The 23,326-nt window shown below is 43.5% G+C and overlaps 1 protein-coding gene across 4 annotated transcripts; it reads right to left on the reverse strand.

Moving 5' to 3' along the window:
- Positions 1–150: 150 nt before the first annotated feature.
- On the reverse strand, positions 151–23,326 carry mtus1a (microtubule associated tumor suppressor 1a). 4 transcript variants are annotated; one of them, XM_048971398.1, is made up of 10 exons: positions 23,127–23,326; positions 15,886–16,082; positions 8,603–8,669; positions 6,052–6,266; positions 4,277–4,382; positions 3,573–3,646; positions 2,843–2,926; positions 2,383–2,496; positions 2,196–2,293; positions 151–1,896 (listed from the first exon to the last, which is right to left on the reverse strand). In XM_048971398.1, exons 1-10 carry the CDS (start codon positions 23,245–23,247, stop codon positions 1,680–1,682), a joined length of 1,293 nt encoding a protein of 430 aa, XP_048827355.1. In that variant the 5' UTR covers positions 23,248–23,326; the 3' UTR covers positions 151–1,679. The 4 variants fall into 4 exon arrangements, with proteins under 4 accessions (XP_048827355.1, XP_048827352.1, XP_048827353.1 ...); XM_048971395.1 differs by having other exon boundaries at positions 2,383–2,499; positions 23,127–23,323; XM_048971396.1 differs by lacking the exon at positions 23,127–23,326 and adding an exon at positions 16,306–16,330 and having other exon boundaries at positions 2,383–2,499.

Here is a 23,326-nt window from a genome sequence, read left to right on the forward strand (position 1 = left end):
TGAATCAACATCGCATCGGCAATGTCCAAAGCAGCGTGGAGCTCTGTGCTGCTGAGTGAGCCTTTGTGTGCTTAGAACAGTAGATAAGATATCGGATGTCTGAGACACTCCATCAAGAAGACAAGCCAGTACCGATCGTGACATCACATATTCAATTTAAACATCACACGTGTTTATTAATCACATTAGATGGCAGTTTATACATCTCACAGATTATATTTAAAATTGTCAGGACCAAAATTAAATTCATAAATAAATAATACCAAGTTCTGTTTTATAATATTTAATTTATACGTATAACTTTATGAATTGCATATTTCAGTTTCAGCTTCACACCAGTGATTTCAACATCGGAATAGTAACTTTTGTGACACGTCATGACAGAAATACTTAGGAGCACTTTTCAGGATAAAGCTTGTCTCTGTCCCACCATGAGGACAGCAGGAGGCACGGCTGGGTGACATAGAGCGTAGAATGGTGATCAGGGCCAGTCAATCCTGTTGGTGACATAGGCAGCCGCCAAGGGCACGACCATCACAGAGGCACCGGCTTAGCGAGCCACAGGCACCACTGGGGAAACTCGCCTGATGGTACTTAGACCGGCACTGATGGCGACAGAAACCAAAATGCGTGAGCAAGAAAACATCAATTAGCTAGTTACCTAGGAGACGATTCTGGGAATTACATGGGAAAATGTTTGGAATACCCCCACCCCATTTTAATAAAAGTTCAGTATAAAAAAATACAATAACTTCGAATACAAGGCCAAAGCTGCCAAATCCTGAAGCCGTAAATACTTAGTAACGTCAACAGATCACATTAAGATGATTCAAGGTCGGACATTTTTAAGTAATGTTTTAAATCAGTTCTGATTACGTATGAACAGTGTAAGACCTCTGAATTCAATACCACCGCAGGAATACTGCCACATATGCCACACTGTCATGTACTGTTTCATATATATATATATATATACAGATATAAACTCAATAACTATACGCTGAGTGGAGAATGCAGGTCAGAGAGCAGAATGCAGACTGATAGAACCCTAATCCACTTCGGCACCACACATTTTTAATGGAATATCACAAATCTTCCTTGGTATATCCTGGATATTCTCTTACTGTAAGTACCAGAGATTTTTAATTGCATATCATGATATCTTTACTGGTGTGATTTTCACAGGTAAAAACAGTCATCCTGTCCTGGGTTATGCACGTTTACATGAAGCACACATATAGTATGTCTACACAGAAATGCATCTCCCAGCCAGTCGTGTGAACGCTGTGACTAATCTGTGCACAAACACACAGAGAGACCCTACAGCAAGCTGCATAAAGGCTGATTTTCACCTTTATTGATTAAATGGCTTTTTTTGTTTGCATTTGCTTGTTGCTCGGATGCAGGGTAACAGCTCAGAAGACAGTAGATATCCAAAGCTAGGCTGATCCTTTGGTGGGTGGGGCAGATCTGGGGCAGGGAATAGCTTAGCTGGGCTCCGTGGCAGCTAAGCTATGTTTTTCAGCTTTGGAGTTCGTTGGGGACCTGAGATTTCCAGCTCACATGTACGTAGACAGTACCTCTGTAGAAGGGAGATGGGTCGTCATCCTGCACAGCTAATATAGCTTTCTGATTGGAGGACAGTGTTGTCCATCATTTGTCTCAGGGAGGGTCAACTGCTATCTGGGCGAACCAGGGCTGCTGGAGAGGATGGCGGAGCTGCGGGGGGACTGGAATGACACGGGGGCCGAGGATGGAGACACTTTCCGTGGACTGCTGAGATCCCCATTATGTAGCTTCCAGAGCAGTTCCTCGTTCTCCATGGAGAGACGTTTGTTCACCTTGGACTCCTTCTGGAGAGATTCCTGCAGCACTGCCTGCTCTGTGGAAAGCTGCCTGAGGAGAGGAATGTGGAGAACTCACTAGATGTGCCAAGACTTGGAGCTTAAGACCAGAGCACATTCTTGACACGCAAACCTAGCAGGCATGACCCTCCTAGGTTTGGATGGTGATGTCACAATTGGAAGTGTACCTCAAAGACATGTGAAGACATTCTGGAATTTTCTGCACCCCCCATTTAATATCCCAAGGCACCCTAATTGCTGATGAGATCAGAAATACCAACATAACAACAGCCAGAGGCAACAGAAGCAGATGTTTCACTTTCCTTGCAGGTAGAAAGACCATTGACCTACCTGGACAAAGCGGCATGCTTGTCCATCCTGGCTCTGAGGTCCTCATTTTCCTGCTGAACTTTTTTAAGGCATTCTTCCAGCTGCACGTTTTTTTCAACCTATCATTTAACGAGATCAGGAATTCAGTCTGCAGCTTGCAAATAAAATGCAGATCGTACAGAGTGACTGGTTTACTACGATCTCTCACCAGTTTCTCCATCTGCATCAGCTTCTGGTCCTGTTGGTGGAGCTGTTGGATCTTGATGTCCAGGACGACCTTGAGACTGTCCAACTCTTGCTCCAGGTATAAGGTGTGCGGATCCTTCTAGAACAAAGATAAATATAGGAAGCAGGGTGGAGGCGAGTGAGAGAGTCAGGGAAACACTCTGAAGCTCGCCTCTGAAATGCACATGGCTTCAGGCTGCAGATACAAAATCGCAATCACAAGGGACCAGCGGCTGAATGTCTAACAATAGTGATCCAGAGGTCACTGCGAAACGCATGGAGTGTAGGACACAGCACACCCTACACAGGATGTTGTTGGGGCACTCAAACATAGAAAAACATTTGTGCAGCCTGCTAGCAATCACATGAACAGATAGGGGGCACTGGTACTGTTAACAAGGACATGCCGCGGTAATGTGAAACATGGGACCCAGTGTGGTTACCCGTGTTTTCTCAGTCGTGGCTTTCCGTCTCTCCTCTTCAGCCTTCAGAGTGCTGTTTTCCACTTTGAGTTCCTCAATTTGGTTCTGGAGAGACACAGGCGCCCGATCCTGAGTTACACGACTGGTAAAATGACTGTGGAATAACAATCTTTCCAAGGCATGAACGGTATAACCCGCGTAAAGCGGGAAAAATAATGTTCTGTCAACTACTTCTTGCTCCATATTACTTTATTTTAATCTTCAGTTAACAAACTCCGTCTTGCTGTATGCACTGCGTTCTGTCACACCATCTGCTCCTTGGCAGAAAGTTACCGTACGCAGATACCCAAGGACATTGACTGATGGTTGACGAATGCTTGCGCACGTCAAGCTAAGGAGAAACCTAAAGTAAAGACCCTGTGTGTAAATAACACATCTTAGGACTTAACGTGTCAGCAAAAATGCTAGCAAGCTTGAACACAATGATGCAGAAAATGCTCAAAATCCACGATTTCATAGAAAAATACTCCTTGGGTTTTCTTCGTGTCAGCTGCAATATAATATACTTAATAATACATAATATCATTTTCACATTAAGTAATAATGCATTTTTACATTATTCCATTACTTTTTGGCAGTGTACAGTCATCTGTAATGCAGTGCAATTTTCAGAGCATGTGCCCAGCAGTCGTGATGAATTAGCCCCTCAGAGTCCTGTGGTCCAAAGCAATGGGTTCTTTGTTAGGCTTACAGATAGAGCGCCTTCTGCTTCCTTCAGGGTCTCGTCCAGAGCCAGAATTTCCTGCTCATGTTTTTTCCCGAGTTCTGAAAAGGATAACAGGTTAAGATTAACTGCCCAGACATGCCTTCACTGCCTTTACTGGAGAATGCCGACTTCATAAGCTTGCTCAGTCTGATCAATAGCTTGGGAGTGAACTATCGATGAAGCGAGTGGTTCCTGGAGCTGCAGATGTTTATGAGTAGTGTGGCCTGAGACATCCAACATGTGCAAAACTCTTTAGCTGTCAAAGAAATGTCAATTGGTTGGTTTAAAACTATATGTCTGTCAAAATGTGTCAGTGTGTCAAAATGTGACTCCTTGTTTGGCTACTCAATACTTCCTCATCAAATTAACCAACTAATTCAACAAATACATTAAATGGCTGAGGTGCCCCAGAGGAGAGTTGTGGGAACCAAAGAGGTGTTCATCTAGCCATCCAACAAGATATCATTAATGTTTGACAGAACGGAACTGATTCTTGGTCGTTTCTACTTTCACCTTAAATTTGCATATGCTTTAATGTTAAATTGTGTCTTATTCTGAGTATTTACTACTAAGATAGCTTCAAACATTTTCTTTGACTGCCTAAGACTTTTGCACACTGCTGTATATTCATCTGTTTCGTTCTAGCATTGGTGGCCAAAATGAAAGTGAGGAGTGAAAGTGTGACCAACCTTCAAAAGACGTTTCACACCGCAGCCTGAGACACTCCATCTTCTCCGAGTGGCTGGCTTCCAGTTGCCGTATAAAAGCATCATGTTTGGACTTTAAATCATCCACCTTCAAACAGAAGTAAAATACAGTCTGGGAAACCAAAACATTTGCCACTTCTCTGTTTAAGACTCAAGTCAAGTGCTGTTATTCATTACATTTTCATGCAAAACACATAACATGCCCGGCATACATAATGCAAACCTGCGTTTTCAACCAACAGAAAGACTAATGCTTTCACAAAGTAATTCTTTTAAGCCATTCACTCTTAATGTAACATTTAAAAAAGAGTTAAAACACTGTAGTTCCAAAACTAGGTTTTATGAAACCTGTGCTGTAAAGAGCTCTATTAAAATAATAATACATTTTAATATAAGCATTTGACTAATTATTGAATGCCTATACTGCCATACAAAGGCAACAGAATGTAACTGCATATTTTATCAAAAGTGAATTTTGAATGAAACTGGGTCTCTATGCTTGGTTTTGAATTCACACTAAACCCAAAGTAAAACAATCATTTCATAGTTTCGTTGTGAGCATAGCTTTGCCTTTTGTTGTGCATTATAACTGAGTGTGACAGTGTAATATATAATATAAAATTCCTATGTCTTTGCAAAATCACCCCTATCCTACAAATCAGGACTTAGCGGATTAGGGAGACATACTAGTTGAATAAACGAATAGTATTTCAGCACAGTAACAGTCATCACAAGCGAGACTGAACACGCAGAGACCCTCGGCTGCTAACTGCTTGCCGCGCGGGACTCGAACCCCGGCCAAGCAGAGTGTAGAGCGTGAAACGGTTCCACACAGAGACAGCAACCTGACCGGACACTACTGCTACACTTCCACCTCCACTCGGAGCCACTGGCCATCCCAGTACAAGGGTTCATTATTTTTAGCATTGCTGCAATTTATTTTTCATTATCATCGATTATTTTTTTCGGCTTATCGCAAGCCACTCCTAAGCTGAATTCCTTCCACTTGCTATTTTTACTGAGCCAATTGGGTTAAGTACTTTCATCAAACCTTCAAAGTGCATGAGTCTCCTCTACTTGACCAGGCAGCCAGGAGTACCTACAAAGCTCCCAGGCTGCTGTCCATACACACGGGGTCCTTTGTGTCCCACGCACTTCAACTGTGTGTCTGGTGCTGCAGTCGCAAATGACTAATGCGAAAGGCATCTGGAAAAGTGACTTCAAACACAGCGACAACTGTGTGACACGTCCCGCTTGGGGCCGCAACACATGTCCGGAATCGGGCCTGTTAACAGGGCATATTATCTGCTGTCTATTATTACGACAAAAGACTCACAGCAAGATCCTGGATCCAGTCAGCCATTATTTTCTGTAATGAGACAGACATCTGTCTCTCTTTAACAGCTCAGCCGTGTTTTGTTATTGACTGCAGTCCTGGGGTTTCAATATTGGATGATCATGCTAATGCTATTAGCAGAACTTAGCAACAACAGCCAGTGAACATAACTATGAAACAATGAATACTGTTCAGTCTGGAACACACGGCTCAAGACGCATGCCCCCAACCATAAATCAAGCATTTCTGGTAGATTCCATAGCTCATCCACCTGAGGATGTAGGTTTCTGGACACCGGCATAATTTTCGAAGTTAGGATCAGCAGGAACGGTCAGCAGCAATGACTGTTAGCAAAGAGTAGCAGCAGTGATGACTGGCAGAGACAAACTCAGGACTTTGGCCTCCCCATCTTTGATCTCACCTCCTGCAGCATCTGGCTCCTGCACCTGTCCGCCTGTTCTTGGTAAGCTTCATGGACCTTCTCCCACTCAGCTGAATAGAAAGCCTGCTGTTGCTCCCCTATGTTGGCCAGCTCCTGCTGGTGCTTCTCCTGGAGCTTCTGCAGAGCTCCCTGGAATACCGCATTCAGTTCCTCTTTCTCCTGCTGCAGTCGGTCGCATGTTGCCGTCAGGCTCCCTGGGAGACACACAGCGCGGCGTGAGTCCCGGCTCATGGAACCCGGGTTCCGTCAGAGCATTACACAGCGAGGCGACAAGCCTGCCCTCTGACCTGGAGTTCTTACCCAGTTGCACAATTAGAGGACAAACAGTTGGCTGAAGATGTCAAAAAAAGCCATGATTTCATAATGGCCTGAAATGTGAAGCGTGTCTGGGCTTGCCCCTCCCCAAAAGAACCCCTCGTCCCCCTCCCTGTCTTGAACAGGTGCTACTGTCCCATTTACAGACCCCCACACCCCATATGTGTACCAAACCACGCGCCATAAAACTAACGCCACCCGCTCTGGAAAAACTCTCGCACCTCAGCATCCCTTATCTAAGCCCGCATGGAGTGTAGCTCTGCTGAGAGACTTGGCCAAATTTCAGGGAAAGCGTCTGGCTCTCAGGGGAATGAAAGAGGCAGCTGAAGGCAACACTGGGGTCTTTATTGTGCTGCTTTTACCAGGCATGGTCCTGCACGCTAAAACAGTCCATCGCAAACTCAAAAATACCATTATCAGCTTGCAGAGGGGAATCCTCTGTTGCCCTGTCTTTTCCGGCAGGATGTGGTCCCGTGCGACTGTGTGTCTTTTGGAGTCTGTTGGTGAAATGCTGCCAGTCTTCTCCCGTACCCTTCTGCCAATGAGGAGCTTCAGGGTGTTTCAAGCCAATAAGGAGGAAACATTCCGGGCAAGCAAGACATATGCAGAAACTGGATGAGGGTTGCAAATCTGTCTAAGGCAGTGTTTCCCAATCCGGTCCTCAAGGACCCGCATGTAGTCCATGTTTTAGCTCCCTACTGTCTGGCAGAGAGCTTGGAGGGAGCAAAAATGTGGACCGGCTGCAGGTCCCCGAGGACCGGACTGGGAAACACTAGTCTAAGGGATCACGTACGTCACTGGAGTCTTAAGTGACTTCACAAGCCAATGACAACACCTACTAGGCAGGGGACACCATAGATGGGATCCCAGTCCATCACAGGGCAACACACAATCACACACTTTGGGGAATTCAGGGAGACCAGTTCAACTAACCTTATTTCTTGACTATGGAGGGAAACCACAACTTCACACACAGTTAGGACTGAGAATAAACCCCATAAGAGGAGAGGCTATAACCATAACCATCAAGCTGCCATGTTAGGAACCTATACAGATTAAAAACAACACTCTCTTTATCAGAAATACCAAAACTGCATCTCTATAAAGCAGGGGTGGGAAATCTTACCCAGAAAGGGCCAGTGTATATGCTTTTTTTTGCTGTACCACCCTACTAGATTACTAATTAGAGGACTGATTGGCTGAAGAGTCCTCACACCTGGGCTCGAACAGCTGACCTAAAGGTGATCCCAAAAACCTGCATACACACCGGCCCTTTGTGGATAATACTGGCCGTCCCCACTCTAAAGTGTTAAACAACTTCTTAGTCTGAACCCTTGTAAGTGATGAGGAAGTTTCTCTGTCACTGAAGCCAGACACAAATGCTAACTCTTCACCCGGGGGTTCAGGGGGCTAAGCTTCGGTGCCTGTAATCGGAAGGTTGCTGGTTCTAGCCCCAGCCTCAGCAGAACAGTCCCGTGAGGCCCTTAACCCCCAGCTTCAGGGGTGCTGTATGATGGTTGACCCTCAAGCTACGGAGAGCAAGATGAGGCGGGCGAAGCGAAGCATTTCAATGTAATCGTACTTGTGCAAACAAAGGAATTATTTATTATAACTTCATACACCAACTATAGATGGATCACATATAATCAAACATCAAAATCAGACAAAACGTAACAGAATTCTGGAGAAGTGAGGGCTGAAGTGTGGCTGCTGTACTGCTATTCACGGCTAACTGCAGCTGGGGGTGTCATCTTCTATGCAATGCCCCCAACATAGACACTTTGGTGTGCTAGGTACACGGCCATTCTTCGCAATGAAGCAAAAGCTCATTTTAACCAGAAGAATTTGAGAACAGGCGTTTCCTCAAAGGCTGATGCTCGCCTGTGTTTTCCCCATCTTTGCATGCTATCATTCTCTGACAGCCTGTTGTGATCTTGGTTTTGAGAATGTCCGTTTGCTCAGTTGTCCTTGTAACAAGCACCTACACTAACCTTCTGCACAATTATGCCACCCGACAGCATTTGAATATGGAGTATTTTTACGTTGTTGCTGTTCACTCCACTCTTCATTGCGTGAAATGAAATAAAATTAATGGGTTGCCCATGTTATGTATATGATATATCTTCTAAACCGAGTCCATACATTTGCATCATGCCCGAACCCAGCATATCAAATAAAGCAGCGTTTCATTGCTAGCTGCTCATTATTTACTTACCCAATTCTCCACGCAGTGTGGCCAGCTCTTGTGACAGCTCAGCTCTCCTCTTCACAACGTCTTCATGCTGCGGCGAAAAAAAAAAATATAAATATATATGTCTTCTGTTACAAAAGTCACTTTAGCCGAAAAAGACTGATCGAATATTGCACTGCTGTAGTCAAGGGGTATCGTTAGATCAGATTCCCGGTTAGATAAGGTATCTCTCTCGATCCCCGAGGAACATTGTGCCCCGTGGCTACCATGCAGGCATTACGCACACCTCATACAAGCAAAACATCTGCACAAAAGCCGAAAACCAGCACGTAAACCAAAAGGACCTGAAATATACTTCCCGTACAAAGAAGACACGCACATGTTGCAAGCATGTAAGACACGTGTTGAACGATCAAACGGCAGAAACGCAGAAGCCAAGCATCGCACTTAACGCAGAGTCATACACGCAAGTCAGGGGACGCAAACACACCGCACGCGTCACACCACGGCCATGCAGTCCCCTCACTCGACTGCTCTTATAAATCCTCCGCGTACATACTGCATGATAAGCAAGCAGCGCAGTGATCAGTGATCTGCGATCTCTGATCAGCCTGCACAAAGCACACAACCTACCTTTAAATCAGCCTGCTTAAGCAGTAACAGTCCCCAGAACACAGCCTACTCATAACAATCAGCCTATCCGTTGTGGTTAGCCTACCCATAGCAAAGACCTAGCCAGCTTTCGGGCTGTCCGAGCACCAAAGAGAGGAGCGTTTTACCCGCAAGCACTCGGCGCTGATGCAGCAGCCCATGATCGGAACCGTGTCAGTCCCCGGGGCCGCACCTCCGCCTCCCTAACAGCCCTGCGCGCAGCCCTGGCTGTCAGGCACCGCGCAGAAGGGGGCTGGGCGGTCTGAGGGACCGTGCAATGTCTCACCCCCTACCCCCGGACCACCTCCCTGCATGCACGTTAGTGGGGAGGGACTCTAGAGAATGACAGAGCCGGCGCGACACCCCCTCTTGCGGATCCGGTACCGGCCGCGGAACGCTGGAGGGTTTGTAAGTTTTCAGTAAATACTTAAAATAAATAAAAAACACACACGATATATATATATATATATATATATATATTCACTCACACACATATAATGTTATATAAACACGCAAATACATATATAATCAAGCAACGCCTGTTTTTTTTTTTTTACTACAAATCTGGATTCGCCGACCCTGCGTATCACTACTATTGTTTTTTTGTTTTTTAGTAAAGAGATGCTTCTTGTGTCTCAGAATTTCTCAGAAACGCCAATAAAATACTGACTCAGTAAAATACAGGAGAATGTCCGTAATCTCATATAGATATATTTCCATGTACCGCCAGTCTTCTTTGTATATATTTAAGATTCTACATGTTGCTATTTTTTATACTAATATTGGTGATTGAAGAGCTGCTTTTGTCTCCCCGTTGTAGTGTTTTTGTTACCTGAGATTCGGTTTCTATTTTAGTTTGCCAAGCATATTGTCCGTCACAAAAAAAATAAAAATGAAATACGCCGCAGAGGAGGAGATGGGCTGAGTGGAGGAATGAGGATGAGATGATTTACTGGACGGCAGTTTTCGTATTCTTGGCTCCGTCCAAGTTAAAAGCTTAACCAGATAAAGGTGTACAGTAAATCTCAAAGCACAGCAGGAAAGACAGCGCCGGCGCCCCCTGCAGGCAGACACATTCATCCTATAAAGCAAAATATGGGTTTAGCGGAACACTTACCCCAGTAAAGGCCGCGGCTTAAAAAAAACTACCCTCTATCTCTATGCCATGATGATCTCGTTGAAAAACCAAAATCATTAGCCGAAAAGCCCCTGTAACTTATCATAAAAGGTAACGGGCCAGCCGGCATGGAATGCACAGACCTTGGTTTCCCCCTAGCATTAGATTTCGGATTCCCAGAAAAAAATCTGCGGCAGTACCGCTCTTTAGGTATTTAGTGCATGTCAACATGGAAGCTACCAGCTTTACTACTGCAGCAATAGGAAAGAGGAACACGTCAAATCTAAGTGTCCTGCTAATGGCTTTAAAAAGGAGTACAAGCATGCTTAATAATAATAATAATAATAATAATAATAATAATAATAATAATAATAATAATAGGGGGTGGCATGGTGGTGCAGTGGTTAGCACTGTTGCCTCACACTTCTGGGACCCGGGTTTGAGTCGCCGTCTGGGTCACATGTGTGTGGAGTTTGAATGTTCTCCCCATGTCGTCGTGGGGTTTCCTTTGTGTACTCCGGTTTCCCCCCACAGTCCAAAAACATGCTGAAGCTAATTGGAGTTGCTAAATTGGCTCCAGACCCACCGTGACCCAGTAGGCTAAGCGGTTTGAAAAATGGATGGATAATAATAATAATAATAATAATTATTATTATTATTATTATAATTGGCTCTGGACCCCCCAAAACCATGAATAGAACAAGTGGTTTCAGAAAATCCATGTATTATTGTTCTTGTTGTTGTCGTTGCTGCTGCTGTAACTAATATAATAATAGTAATAATGGTAATACTCCAGCCAGCCTTCTTCCCTATCTGCTTATCCAGTACAGGATGGCAGCGAGCCGGGATTTCTCATATATCACTCTCTCCAGCTACACTGCACTGCTACATGTATCTGTGTTCCAAATATATACTGACAGGGCTTGGATCAAAGGGCAAAAAGACATCAACGGGAAAGAGGAGCACATGGCCTGTGAGGCACCGTCGAGTCAGTGCAGAATATAACTGTGTCAAATGCTTCTCTTGCACTGGGTATCACTCCTGCCTTTAATGTCTGCGACTTTATGAGCAATAGTTTTACAGCAAAAAGTGATACATAACATCGTGCTGTGAAATACATCACCAGTAACACATGTTACTCAGTGAAAACCAATCAGAAACACCCAGCTAGGACATGGGCAGTGCTCATTGTTATTACCGACAATAGTGCCCAGTGGATGTAAATATATGCTAATGTTCATAGTGATATACTATGGATAACCAACAATAAAATCTGAAGGGCAGAAATCAACTGAAATCAAGTCAGAATTCTGAGATTAAAAAGTCAGAATTCCGACTTAATAAGTCAGAATTCTGAGATAAAAACTCGGAATTCTGACTTAATAAGTCAGAATTCTGAGATAAAAACTCGGAATTCCGACTTAATAAGTCAGAATTCTGAGATAAAAACTCGGAATTCCAACTTGATAAATCAGAATTCTGAGATAAAAACTCGGAATTCCGACTTAAGTCAGAATTCTAAGATAACTCGGAATTCTGAGATTAAAAAGTCAGAATTCCGACTTAATAAGTCAGAATTCTGAGATAAAAACTCGGAATTCAGAATTAATAAGTCAGAATTCTGAGATAAAAACTCGGAATTCTGAGATAAAAACTCGGAATTCCGACTTAATAACGGGATTCTCCATTCTACCCACATTTCTAAAAGTAAAACTTCATTTTAACAACGTAAAATGTTCAGGTATTGCCAATGCAACGCAGTTTTAAATTTAATTACTATTTACAGTACTGTATGTTAACATGCATATGTCTTTATATAACTACAGGTGGAATGTTTTGTGTGCCCGTGTTGGTAAATATTGTAATTTTCTGTTAATTTAATGAGTAATTGTATCGTGGTGTTAAAATGAGGTTCCAAGCAAATATATTTGTGTATGACTCCCGTTTCCACCATTCGGAGGAGAAAAAAGCTTATTCTCAGAATTCCGAGTTTTTATTGCAGAATTCTGATTTATTAAGTCGGAATTCTGACTTTTTAATCTCAGAATCCGAGTTTTTATCTCAGAATTCCGAGTTTTTATCTCAGAATTCTGACTTATTAAGTTGGAATTCCGAGTTTTTATCTCAGAATTCTGACTTTTTTATCTCAGAATTCCGAGTTTTTAATCTCAGAATTTTGAGAATTCTGACTTTTTATCTGCATGATACAGAGTTCAGGTCCTCCTGAAAATTAATTTGAAGTGATGACAGTGACACAATCAGAATTCTAATCAATACGGTGTCAGTATTATCAGAAGAAGTCTTAGATGACACACCACCAATACCATCAGAATCCCAGTCAACGGAATTCAAGGTTCTGCTTCTTCATTCTCATATATATCATTTACAGCCTCCTCCAACCTGCCGACTGAAGCTCGGATCCCTAGGGTCTCCAGAACGTGGGTCAAAGCGGGGATCAGCCGGTCGGTCCAGAGTTCGCGTACCACAGAATCAAAGTGGATGTAAAAGTAATTCCTCTCGGGCGGAAACAGGCAAGGGTGCTGCCTTTGACTGGGATGATCCACCTCACAGCCGTAGCAGTTCTTCTGCTGATGCTTCCTGATGACTGAGGCTAAAAGTCCCACTATCATCGCTTTTATGCAGTTCAGCATCCCTAGGCACAAAGCAGGTGTGGAGAGAAGCGTGTAGATCACAGGCATTGGGACTTCTCCAGGGTCAGAGGCCGGTGATGGAGGAGGGGTCGGAGGGTGAAAGGCCTCATACTCCCCGCTTTCGTCATCGGAGGATGATATTGCGATCACTTCGTTGGTAGAATCTGTAGATGCTGCCATGATGTTGAGGATGGATGGTGATGATTTTGAGAGGGTTGTAATAACGTCCACTTTTTATACGCTGTCTGTGGTGTGTGACGTGTAAGGTGGAGGGGTGAGGGTGATCCACATCACATATGGTATTCTCATTCCAGAACAGCTGCAATTAGAGCACTGACATATATTCACCATTCTGTCCCCACAGCTCACCTGTCACGTCCTACTTGATAACGGTTGTCCGTTCTTCCCCATTGCTAGCATTCCGATCTTTTGCTCACCCCAGACATGGATATTACATTACAAGTTTTTTCAACGCTTGCATCTCCTTATGCCCCTGATTATCCTTGAACAGCACGTGGAAGAAATCCAGCATCCAAATCGCAAACGGCCCAAAACAGTCACATTTAGGCCACTGACATATATTCAGCATTCTGTCCCGCAGCTCCCCGGAGGCCGTACACCATCCTCCTCCTCCTGAATCTTTGACCGTGCTGTAGAATCTTTCATTTTGGGCATGCCGGACATGTCTGTATCTATATTCTCTGTATGACCTCTTACTGCTAGGCCTACTGCTCGAAGCTTGTTATATTACCCACGGCCCTCTGGGGGCGTGGCACTCCCGACATGCATCTTTTGCGGTAGACAAACTTTTTTCTTAGGATTCTTTAATGTCGTGTCAAGTTTTAGGTGACCGGGGATTCCTAATTTTTTTGATCGTCACGGTGTTTATTTCGTTTGTAGTTATGCGCAGACACCGACGGTAATTGCGACCCCAGGGATGATCTACGCCAGGAGAAAATAACAGGTGCATGGGGAAAACTAAACAGGATATGGGTAAAACTACCGGACCCCCCCAACTTCAAACAAAAAATAACTTGTTATATACTGTAAGACAAAATGTCAATTTTATGTGTGGCTTTTCTATTCTGTCACTTAGCCGACAGACAGGTGCACAAACGTTGGGAGCGCTGCGGTGGTGGGGGTCACACACTACCCCCACCCACGCTCCCCCCTCCCCTCCCTGCCACTTTTCACAGACACACATCCGAATTGCTGCAGGAGGGGCATTCATTGGAGGATAACGTCGGACACACCTCCTCTCATTCCACGCTCTCTCACTTTCACAGGGTTTCTTTCATACTCGTACAACACTCGCTCCAACACAGAATGTCCGAGTCTTTTGCAGACACAACCAGCCTACAGAGGGGCAGCCTACAGAGGGGCAGCCTACAGAGGGGCAGCCTATAGAGGGGCAGCCTACAGAGAGTCAGCCGCAGAGACCCAGCTTACAGAGGGTCAGCTTACAGAGGGGCAGCCGCGGAGGGCCAGCTCGCAGAGACCCTGCCTCAGAGACCCAACCTACAGAGGACTGTAGTATTCACAACATTTCCAGGCTCCAGACCGGAATCATTCACCTTCCGACACGGCAGACCCCGGCGGCAGACGGTCACCCTCATAACACAGGCTATAGCATTTCAGACACAATCACACTCATATCCATAAGCACACGATTGAATTAAATCAAATTGAATCAATAATAACCAACCATAACTAATTTCATATATACCCCAACATCTGGAAAAATTATCCACCATGAACAATATTTGGGCCTGGCCCCGCCCACTTTTGACCCCAATCCTTTGATCTTCGTGACCTTTGACCCAACCTGTCAATTTGATGTGAGCGGTATGCCTCTACTCTCTGATAGTACTCTCACATCTTGAGAAAAGAAGGAGGTGCAGAGCAGGTGTCCAGAGAACAAAAACACTGTATTAGACTAATAGAAGAGAAGGGAAATAAACGGGACTGCGAGGGGTCAAAAAGGGAGGGCTAGGACTGGGCAGGGTACATGCAACAGGAGGACTGACATTAATGTCCAGACTGGAGATGATGAGAGAAACAGGGACTTAAATACAAAGACTAACGAGGGGCAACAAGCAGCAGGTGTGGCTCATCAGGGCCACGTGAGGGAGGAGACAGGAGGGTCAGGTGGGCGGGACAAACACGTGTCATCACTTGATCATAGCCAAGTTTAGAAGGAAATTTAGGAGGGAATTTTTTGCCCATAGCAAGGTGCTTTCAAGCATATGAACTACTAGAGATGGAGAACAAAGGCAGCCAATGCAAGTTAATTAAAATGAGACAGTTACTTATGAGAAGCGGTGCCCATGTGTCATGAAACCTCAAGCAGATAGGGGGTGGAGATGAGCTGTTTTCGCTGAGCTAAATGCAACTGGCCCTTGAACACTGCCGTTCACACAAAGCAGCTTCAGCAGAGAAAGATCATCCTGCCTCCTGGAGTGTTTTCAGCTCCGCAGCCGCACGTTATCTCCTGCACAGGCTTCCTCCCAGACTCCCAGACAAAAACCAACCCTGGTGGTACCATCAGAACCGTCAAGATAAAGCAGAGAGTGGAGGGGCAGCTGCTTACGTTTCTTTGGAAACTCAGTGCTCTCCAGCAAATCACAGAGCTTTATACAACCAGCCAATATCCAGAGGACCACAGTGGGTCTGTAACCTAATTTTACAGGAACCAGATAAGCTTGTTTCCAAGCACATTACCCACAAACCTAGTGTAATATATATTATACTTTCTCACTTGGTCAAAACAAAAAAACACATAATTATGAAGGCATCTGTCTATTATCAGCTAAAAATGAGCTTATTGCTAAACACTTTGAAGCATAATGAAAACAGAACTATTGAGAGTAGAAAGGTGCACGCCCTACCTTTGTGAAGATGTGCTGTATAATGACAGCGGCAGCCAGAAAGCGTCGATCACTGGCGATTGGCTGATCTTCTCGCCTGTGGCTGACATCCTGGCTCTGGTCCTTGTGCTGGTTACTCTTCCCGTTGACCAGGTCGCAAGGACTGCTGTTCTGGGGATCCTTGTTGCAGGAGCTGCCTCTCAACTTCCCCCGGTCCACTGAAAGGGAACAAGCATGCAACATGGAGACCACGTTCAGCATTCTGCTCCCCCCACCACCCTGCACTGAACCACTGGGGCGCCTGCAGTGATTCTGGGCCCCAAGTTGTACCTAAACTACGCTGCCAGTCCCACACACGCTAGCGCATACGCTATTGCAGCTAAGCTACGCAGTTGTTTGAGCCTGTAGCATGATCAGCGAGAAGCATTATCTAGAACTCACTATGGAGCATTAGTATGAGTCACAGAGCAATTACAAGCCATCAGGCAGCTTCTCTTCCCCGGCACAAAATGGAGCCGTGTATGAGATTACACCCACCTCCAGACCCTCGTCCCAGTGGACATGACTGTCAGTGCATTCCACTTTTAGCAGAGCCGGGGCAGGTTTGATTTACAGTAGCTTTATAAATACGCAGAGAGACCATGATGCAGGCACTAATGTACTAAAAGCTCCACCAGCAGAGAACGACTAAAGACACACAGTGGTTTACCTGGGGTGGCGGTAGGGGGCAGGGGAGGGTACCAGGACTGGGAAAACAGCTTCAGCTGGGAGGGCTAACAGAAACAGAGGACTTAGCAGATAAGAGGAGGTAGATGGAAACATGCCCCTTTTCAGTAACAGATGGGGTGCCATTGGGTCCAGGAGAATTAAAGAGGAAATTTTCCAAATCTCAGTCCATTTTTTTGCTGGTTTTTAGATGAGCCCACTAATGACCTAAAATTGGGCTTCCATATCATGTGTTACAGTACTGGGAACCAAAGCTCAACCAGTCCTTGTGTCACCCAATAAAGAATGTCCAGAAGTCGACTGAAATCTCCTCAAAACATATCCTGTTTACTAAGTGACTTTTTAAAGTTTGCTCTTTAATTGAGATGAAGTATAGGCAAGTATTAGTAAATAGCAATATATATGTATATATATATACACATTGTTGAGAAGGTGCAACAATGCAATGCGATAGAATGTAACAATGCAAAAGTCATTGTGTTCCAGTAAAATTTTATGCAAAGGAAGTTGAAAAGTTTCCTATATGGCAGCTCATCCAATACAGGATTAAGTCTCACTTTCAGGAGCTGAAAAATATACGAATTCTACTCCAGACGTAGCGAGTTTCCATTCTGCACGCAGGTCATTCACTGTGAGGGCTACAGATTTGAAAATTAATGTTGTTCTGCAAACCCCACATGCCTGATTCATAAAAAAAGGCAAATGGAAAAGGGGTTAAGTCTAGAAAGGAATTGGCACCTTGCCTGTTCCCCTCGACACCACAGAACTGCTTGCTAAGCCTGAAAGGGATTATGGGTAAAGAGTGAGGAGCCAGCAGTAGGAGGGGCATCTAGCATGATCAAAAACATCAGATGCATGAAACTGGCACATTTGAATATTGAACATAAGCTGGAGTAGTAAGGCCTGCAAAATCCTTTAAGTGGATTTAAAAACCCTCACGATAATGATATTTTATAACAATATGCACTCATAGGAAATTCCAACACTATCTCCACAGAATACTTCAAAGACTGGAATCTTTCCATGGTCTGTTTCAAGTTAAAAACTAGAGGTTAGGATTTCAACCAGCATCGATATAGTTTAAATGTTTTACAGTAATTTCGGTCAAACTTAAAATCTATATTAAATGCAATAACATGTCTGAAAATGATTGGAGAAAGAAAATCTTCCTTTCTTTCAAAATTCTTGCACTCAGTGGATACCACCCCCCAGAGAAACAACTGCATTAAGCTCATCCAGTAATGTAATGATCTTTGAGGAAGAAACATTAACCAGCAGCATTCTGGGAACTATTTGATTATTTATCCACAAGCCAATAAGCATTAGGTGGATAAACACAGCATCAGACATCATGTGCATTAAAAGGGATTTTCAGTGTGTTACTTTTATTAAACAGTATTATTTACTTTTACAATCATATTTTATTTAATGTAAAATAAGTTGTCAAGCTGAATGCCTGAAATGTTACAGTACTGGAAGTATGACTTTAAAATATGATATTCTACATCATATGTAATAGCATACCCTAGCAACTAACGGCCTTGGGGAAAGGCCACATGCATTCTTCAAGTCAACTGTTGACTCTAGGAATATATGCATTGAATTGAGCCAATGTTTGTATGGGAACCTTAATATAAACAGAGACTATTGGCTGTGATGTATGGTGGGAGCCTAAGTTTGGAAGAGGATATTTTTGGCTCTGCTTCAAAGTATACAGTGTCTCCATGCCTGTCCGCTGCAAAACTCCTAGAGCCATCGGCTTGGCATTTTCAACACATGCATCTTGTTTTGTTTATTCGTCTTACAATTCGCTGATTAGAGTCAGAAATACAGATTATATCAAAGGGGTCAGACTTCTTTTAAAATTCATATTTTTTGTTTAATGTTTATTCAATCAAACTAAAATAATTATATACATACATATACTTATCGATGATACAGTAGTAATACAGTACTTCAGAGCAAAGGTTATTTTGTCAGAAAGTATATTATCCATCCAATCATTTTCTGTAACCGCTTGTCTTATTCAGGGTTGAGGGGGGATCCAAAGCCTATAGGCGCAAAGCAGGGAACAACCAAGGATGGGGCACCAACCAATTACAGGGCACACTCACACACCATTCACTCACACACCATCCACTCACATCCCATACACTCACACACCATTCACTCACATCCCATACACTCACACACCATTCACTCACACACCATCCACTCACATCCCATACACTCACACACCATTCACTCACACACCATTCACTCACATCCCATTCAGTCACACACCATTCACTCACATCCCATACACTCACACACCATTCACTCACATCCTATACACTCACACACCATCCACTCACATCCCATACACTCACACACCATTCACTCACATCCCATTCAGTCACACACCATTCACTCACATCCCATACACTCACACACCATTCACTCGCATCCCATTCAGTCACATCTCATACACTCACACACCCGCCACACAAGCATGCACACCTATTGGCAATTTGGTAACTCTTATTCAATAATTATATTATGTTATTCTAAAAACTATATTATTATTGTTATTATTATGCTTCCCCCCCCACAGATCAAAATATTATTGTTAATTTTGTTCTTGAAAGAGAGAGTTGTTGATGTATATTTTAAACATATTTCTAAAGAGAGAAGTGGAAAGTTTTAACTACATCTAATAGCTTCCTCTGGCTCCCTCTGCTGGTGAGATTATGGTTTGCATTTTATCAGTCTTGTACAACATGGCAGCCCAGTTCATGCAACATCAAAACATCAAAAGGTTATAGATGCTCAACACCAAGCAATGCTCTAATATGAGAAGTTCTATGATGTGTGTTATAAATGTAAGAAACGCATATTTTTGACGAATTGCATCCTCTGATATCACGAGGAGACATTTCTGATATGCTCTGTAGTACATGTCCATCACCACCGACCATTGCCTCCGATCCAATACAGAGTCTTTCAGGAATGTCTAAAATGTGAGGAACACTCTGCACAGGATGTCAGTCCACTGCAGAGTACACAGACTCCCACACACACACACACACACAAAGGGAAACACAGGAAATTTAGAGACACCAATTCCGTTGACCATATTTTTAGATTATGGGGGAATCCTCTGAGAACATGCAAACTCTACACATGGGATTCAACCTCCCCCCCTTTATGTGTAGGGTTACTGCACCTCCCCAACCACATGTCCATTAACAGAAAAATTATTCAGGGGTGACTCTATCAAACTCTGCTGCAAAGAGTTATACGGCAGGCTGTTCACACATTTACACATTATTAGACACACCTACAATGCCACATTGTACTTTTGATGCTATAAAAAGAAGTAAAAAGCATCAGTAAGGTTTTATTCCTGTTGATCTATTGGCATTCACACTGCGTATCAATAACATTTAACTATCTATCTAGCTTAACTACCTTGGGCTATAACTTCAGCTATAAACCAAATTAACTGTATAATATTGAAATTACCCCATACTGGTTGTGACCCATTCACAGGGAAAAGCAACTTTCATTTGATTAATCGTGGCGACTAATTTTTATGTGGACACCTGCTACAATTACCATGGCAAACTACATGTAGTTGAAATGTGGTTTTAGTGTTCAGCGGGCTTAATGTGCAGGTGTTAAGCGGGTTTAATGTGCAGGTGTCCAGCGGGCTTAATGTGCAGGTGTGTTTCATGCTGTGCTGCTTGCAGGAATCATGCGGACTTATTTTCGCGATAAAGAAGCAAACATGCCCAGATGGCACAGGCTGATGGCGCTGCCAGGACAACCTACCGACGCCGTCATCACAATGGGGCTCGTCATTCAGCCGGGGTCAGTGTGGATTATCCATCACAATAGGGTTCGTCATTCAGCCTGGCATTCTGCACATGGCCCAGTACAATGGGGTTTCTCTGTAGGGCCCACTGAAGATGGTAAGTGATTCTTTAGGTGTGAAATCATCCGAAGTGACATTTCTGAGACTCGCAGTAACCCCTTCGATTTCCTCCACACACCCACACACAGGCGAATTAGAATACTGAAGCATATACATGCATTCACACGCGTGCATAGGAAAGCAGGCATCTCCCATAGCTGTTCATCCAGCACAGGATTGCTGTGATATACAAAGCGACACATAAGTCGACTGCGGGTTCAGGAAAACACATCCACTCACACACAAGGGAGACACCTGCTGAATAACCGTTACTAATTATAAATCCATTTACTTTAGTGTGACGTATTTACTCAGTACCCAGTTTTTATAAATGGAACTGACTGAGTACTACTGCACAGACACAGGCAAGTTTGTGTTTGCCTTCTATTTTAGGACACTTGATACTCCAGTATTTATTTGCTGGGTTTCTGCTTCATAAATTTTATTGACCTGATTCACTATAAAAATTTCATCAAGAGCTGAAATCCATTCAATTTGGATTATACATATTATATTACATTTGTAGTAGATTAAGATGGGTTTTTAAGGGGGATTCAAATGAGATAATTTCATACGCTTTTCATCGTATTCACTCCTGGAGGTTTTTAAAATAAAATGAGCTTTTCCTAGATTTCTAGATGGCTGAGGATTATTACTGGCAAATAGCCATTTCCAGTGACTGTTTCCTAAATGCCATCAAAATCGGAAAAACTACTGTAACAATTTGTAAGGCAGATACATTTCGCTTTCCAAAGACCTCAGGGGTGCCCAGGATTTGCACGCGTATCTTCTACATTGTGGTCCAGAGAGTGTTCGAGCTCTGCCGTCTGGCAGAATGCCCCTGCAGGGCTGGAGCCATGCTGCCTGATATAAAATTTAAAATGAGCTTGTAAAAAAATTCAAGCTTCCACACAGCGAACAGATACACAGAATGTGGGAATTTTGGAAGACAGAATGCTGGAATCTTGCCCCCCTTGTTATATGTAATGGGTGGGAAGAAGAGCCACTTTTCTCTCCAACCAAAACCAAACTGGACACCCGTTTATCAGTTTATCAGAGCGGCTTCCTCTTCTGACTCTGCCTCCCCAACTAAGTCCCTCCCATGTCTTACGGAGCTATATATGTTTTCTCAATATTTTATTCTATTTTGCAGACCATTTCATCAAACCCTTATCCGCAAACTTCATCTATTGAACAACTCTAGATAAAAAAAAAACTATGTAAATGACCCCCACAATAAAAGTATTTCTCTTAAAATCTCACGACATAAAATATAGCAAGAATATAAAATACAGAGGTCCGAAGTGGAATATGGGTCTTCTGCCACTTTAAATTATTCAGAATTCATATGAGTTGTCTCTATGGAGCCTCTGAATAATTCAAACAGCTCCGAGAGGGATGAACGGATTGCTTGTCTGCTCAGATAAGGATGCAGTTAAATGACTGCATTTTGGATGCATGTTGGATGCATGACCAACGAGCAGGCTGGAAATGACTTCTTTTTGATACGCAATTTCCACACTAAATGTCACCTTAAATGCATGTATAGGCATTATACAATGACACCTGCATTTCAGGCGAGCACAGAAGATCAGTAATGGGCCAAAAACTTCATTTTTATTTCTAATGTACACATCTCATTGAAAGTTCATGTTACTCTTCTAACGTGTTGTTTTTGGTGTTGCACAAATTCCTGTTTCCCAGTATGGTTGTTGAAGTACACTGACCCAATTTGTATTGTGATTGGAAAAAAAATAAATACAAAAAAAAATATATATATATATATATATATATATATACACACCACACATATACCACACATAGCTTGCTATGATTTGTGGATTTTTTGTTAGTCATTCAAATCAAATTAATAAAAATCAACCCAACAGTTAATTCAGTTGTGCTATACTGTTACACTCTGACTGTATGCTGTCATGTAAACATGGAAACATACTTTCATAAATGTTTGTATTGAAACAGTGAGAGAATGTTTAGTGCTCAGCTAATGTATAATGTGTACGCAGATATAGGAGTGGGTAGCCGAAGACTGAATCCTTAAGTAACCTACATTTCCTGCTTTATATGCATATGTAACCAGGCTGCCAAATTTAGAAACACAGAACATACCATCACCAAGAACCATGAAAGGTGAGGAAGACACTCCAAGGAAGGATAAAAGCCTCATCTAATCATCCCGGTGTTGAAATACACACAGTCTGTGTTGTATTCCTAGCTGTTTTCCATCCCTTTTACTGAAAATTATTAAATCAGGACTTTGGTGAAGAGGAAGCACCTGAAGTATGCAGCTGAGCATTACACCGACAGACACAGACAGACAGACGGGCACACGTATCTGGAACATGGAAAGACACCGTGTTGATCACACGCATGTACACGCACATGCACGTAAACACACAGACACGCCTGGGTCACAAAATGACAGCTGATCATATAAACATGCACACGCAAACACGCCCACACCTACACACAAACACACACATGCCAACAGCACACAGCAGGACGGCCCCGATCAGACACACGAAGATGCTCACACGCAGAGACGCGACAGCAGCGATCGCACCTGAGTGGAACACCATGGTGCTCCTGCGGTAGCCCGAGAGCAGCTGCAGCTTCCTGAGGAGCCCCGTGGCCGTCAGCTTCACGTGGATGTTGGAAAGCGAGCGCTTCGGGGACCAAAGCATTTTTCTCACTGGAGCTCGAGCCTTCACACAGGGGAGGAGGACGAGGGCGAGGTGCTGCCGCACATGAGAGCGGGTGGGA

The sequence above is a fragment of the Brienomyrus brachyistius genome, chromosome 12, assembly GCF_023856365.1.
Source record: "Brienomyrus brachyistius isolate T26 chromosome 12, BBRACH_0.4, whole genome shotgun sequence".
Lineage (NCBI taxonomy): Eukaryota > Metazoa > Chordata > Actinopteri > Osteoglossiformes > Mormyridae > Brienomyrus > Brienomyrus brachyistius.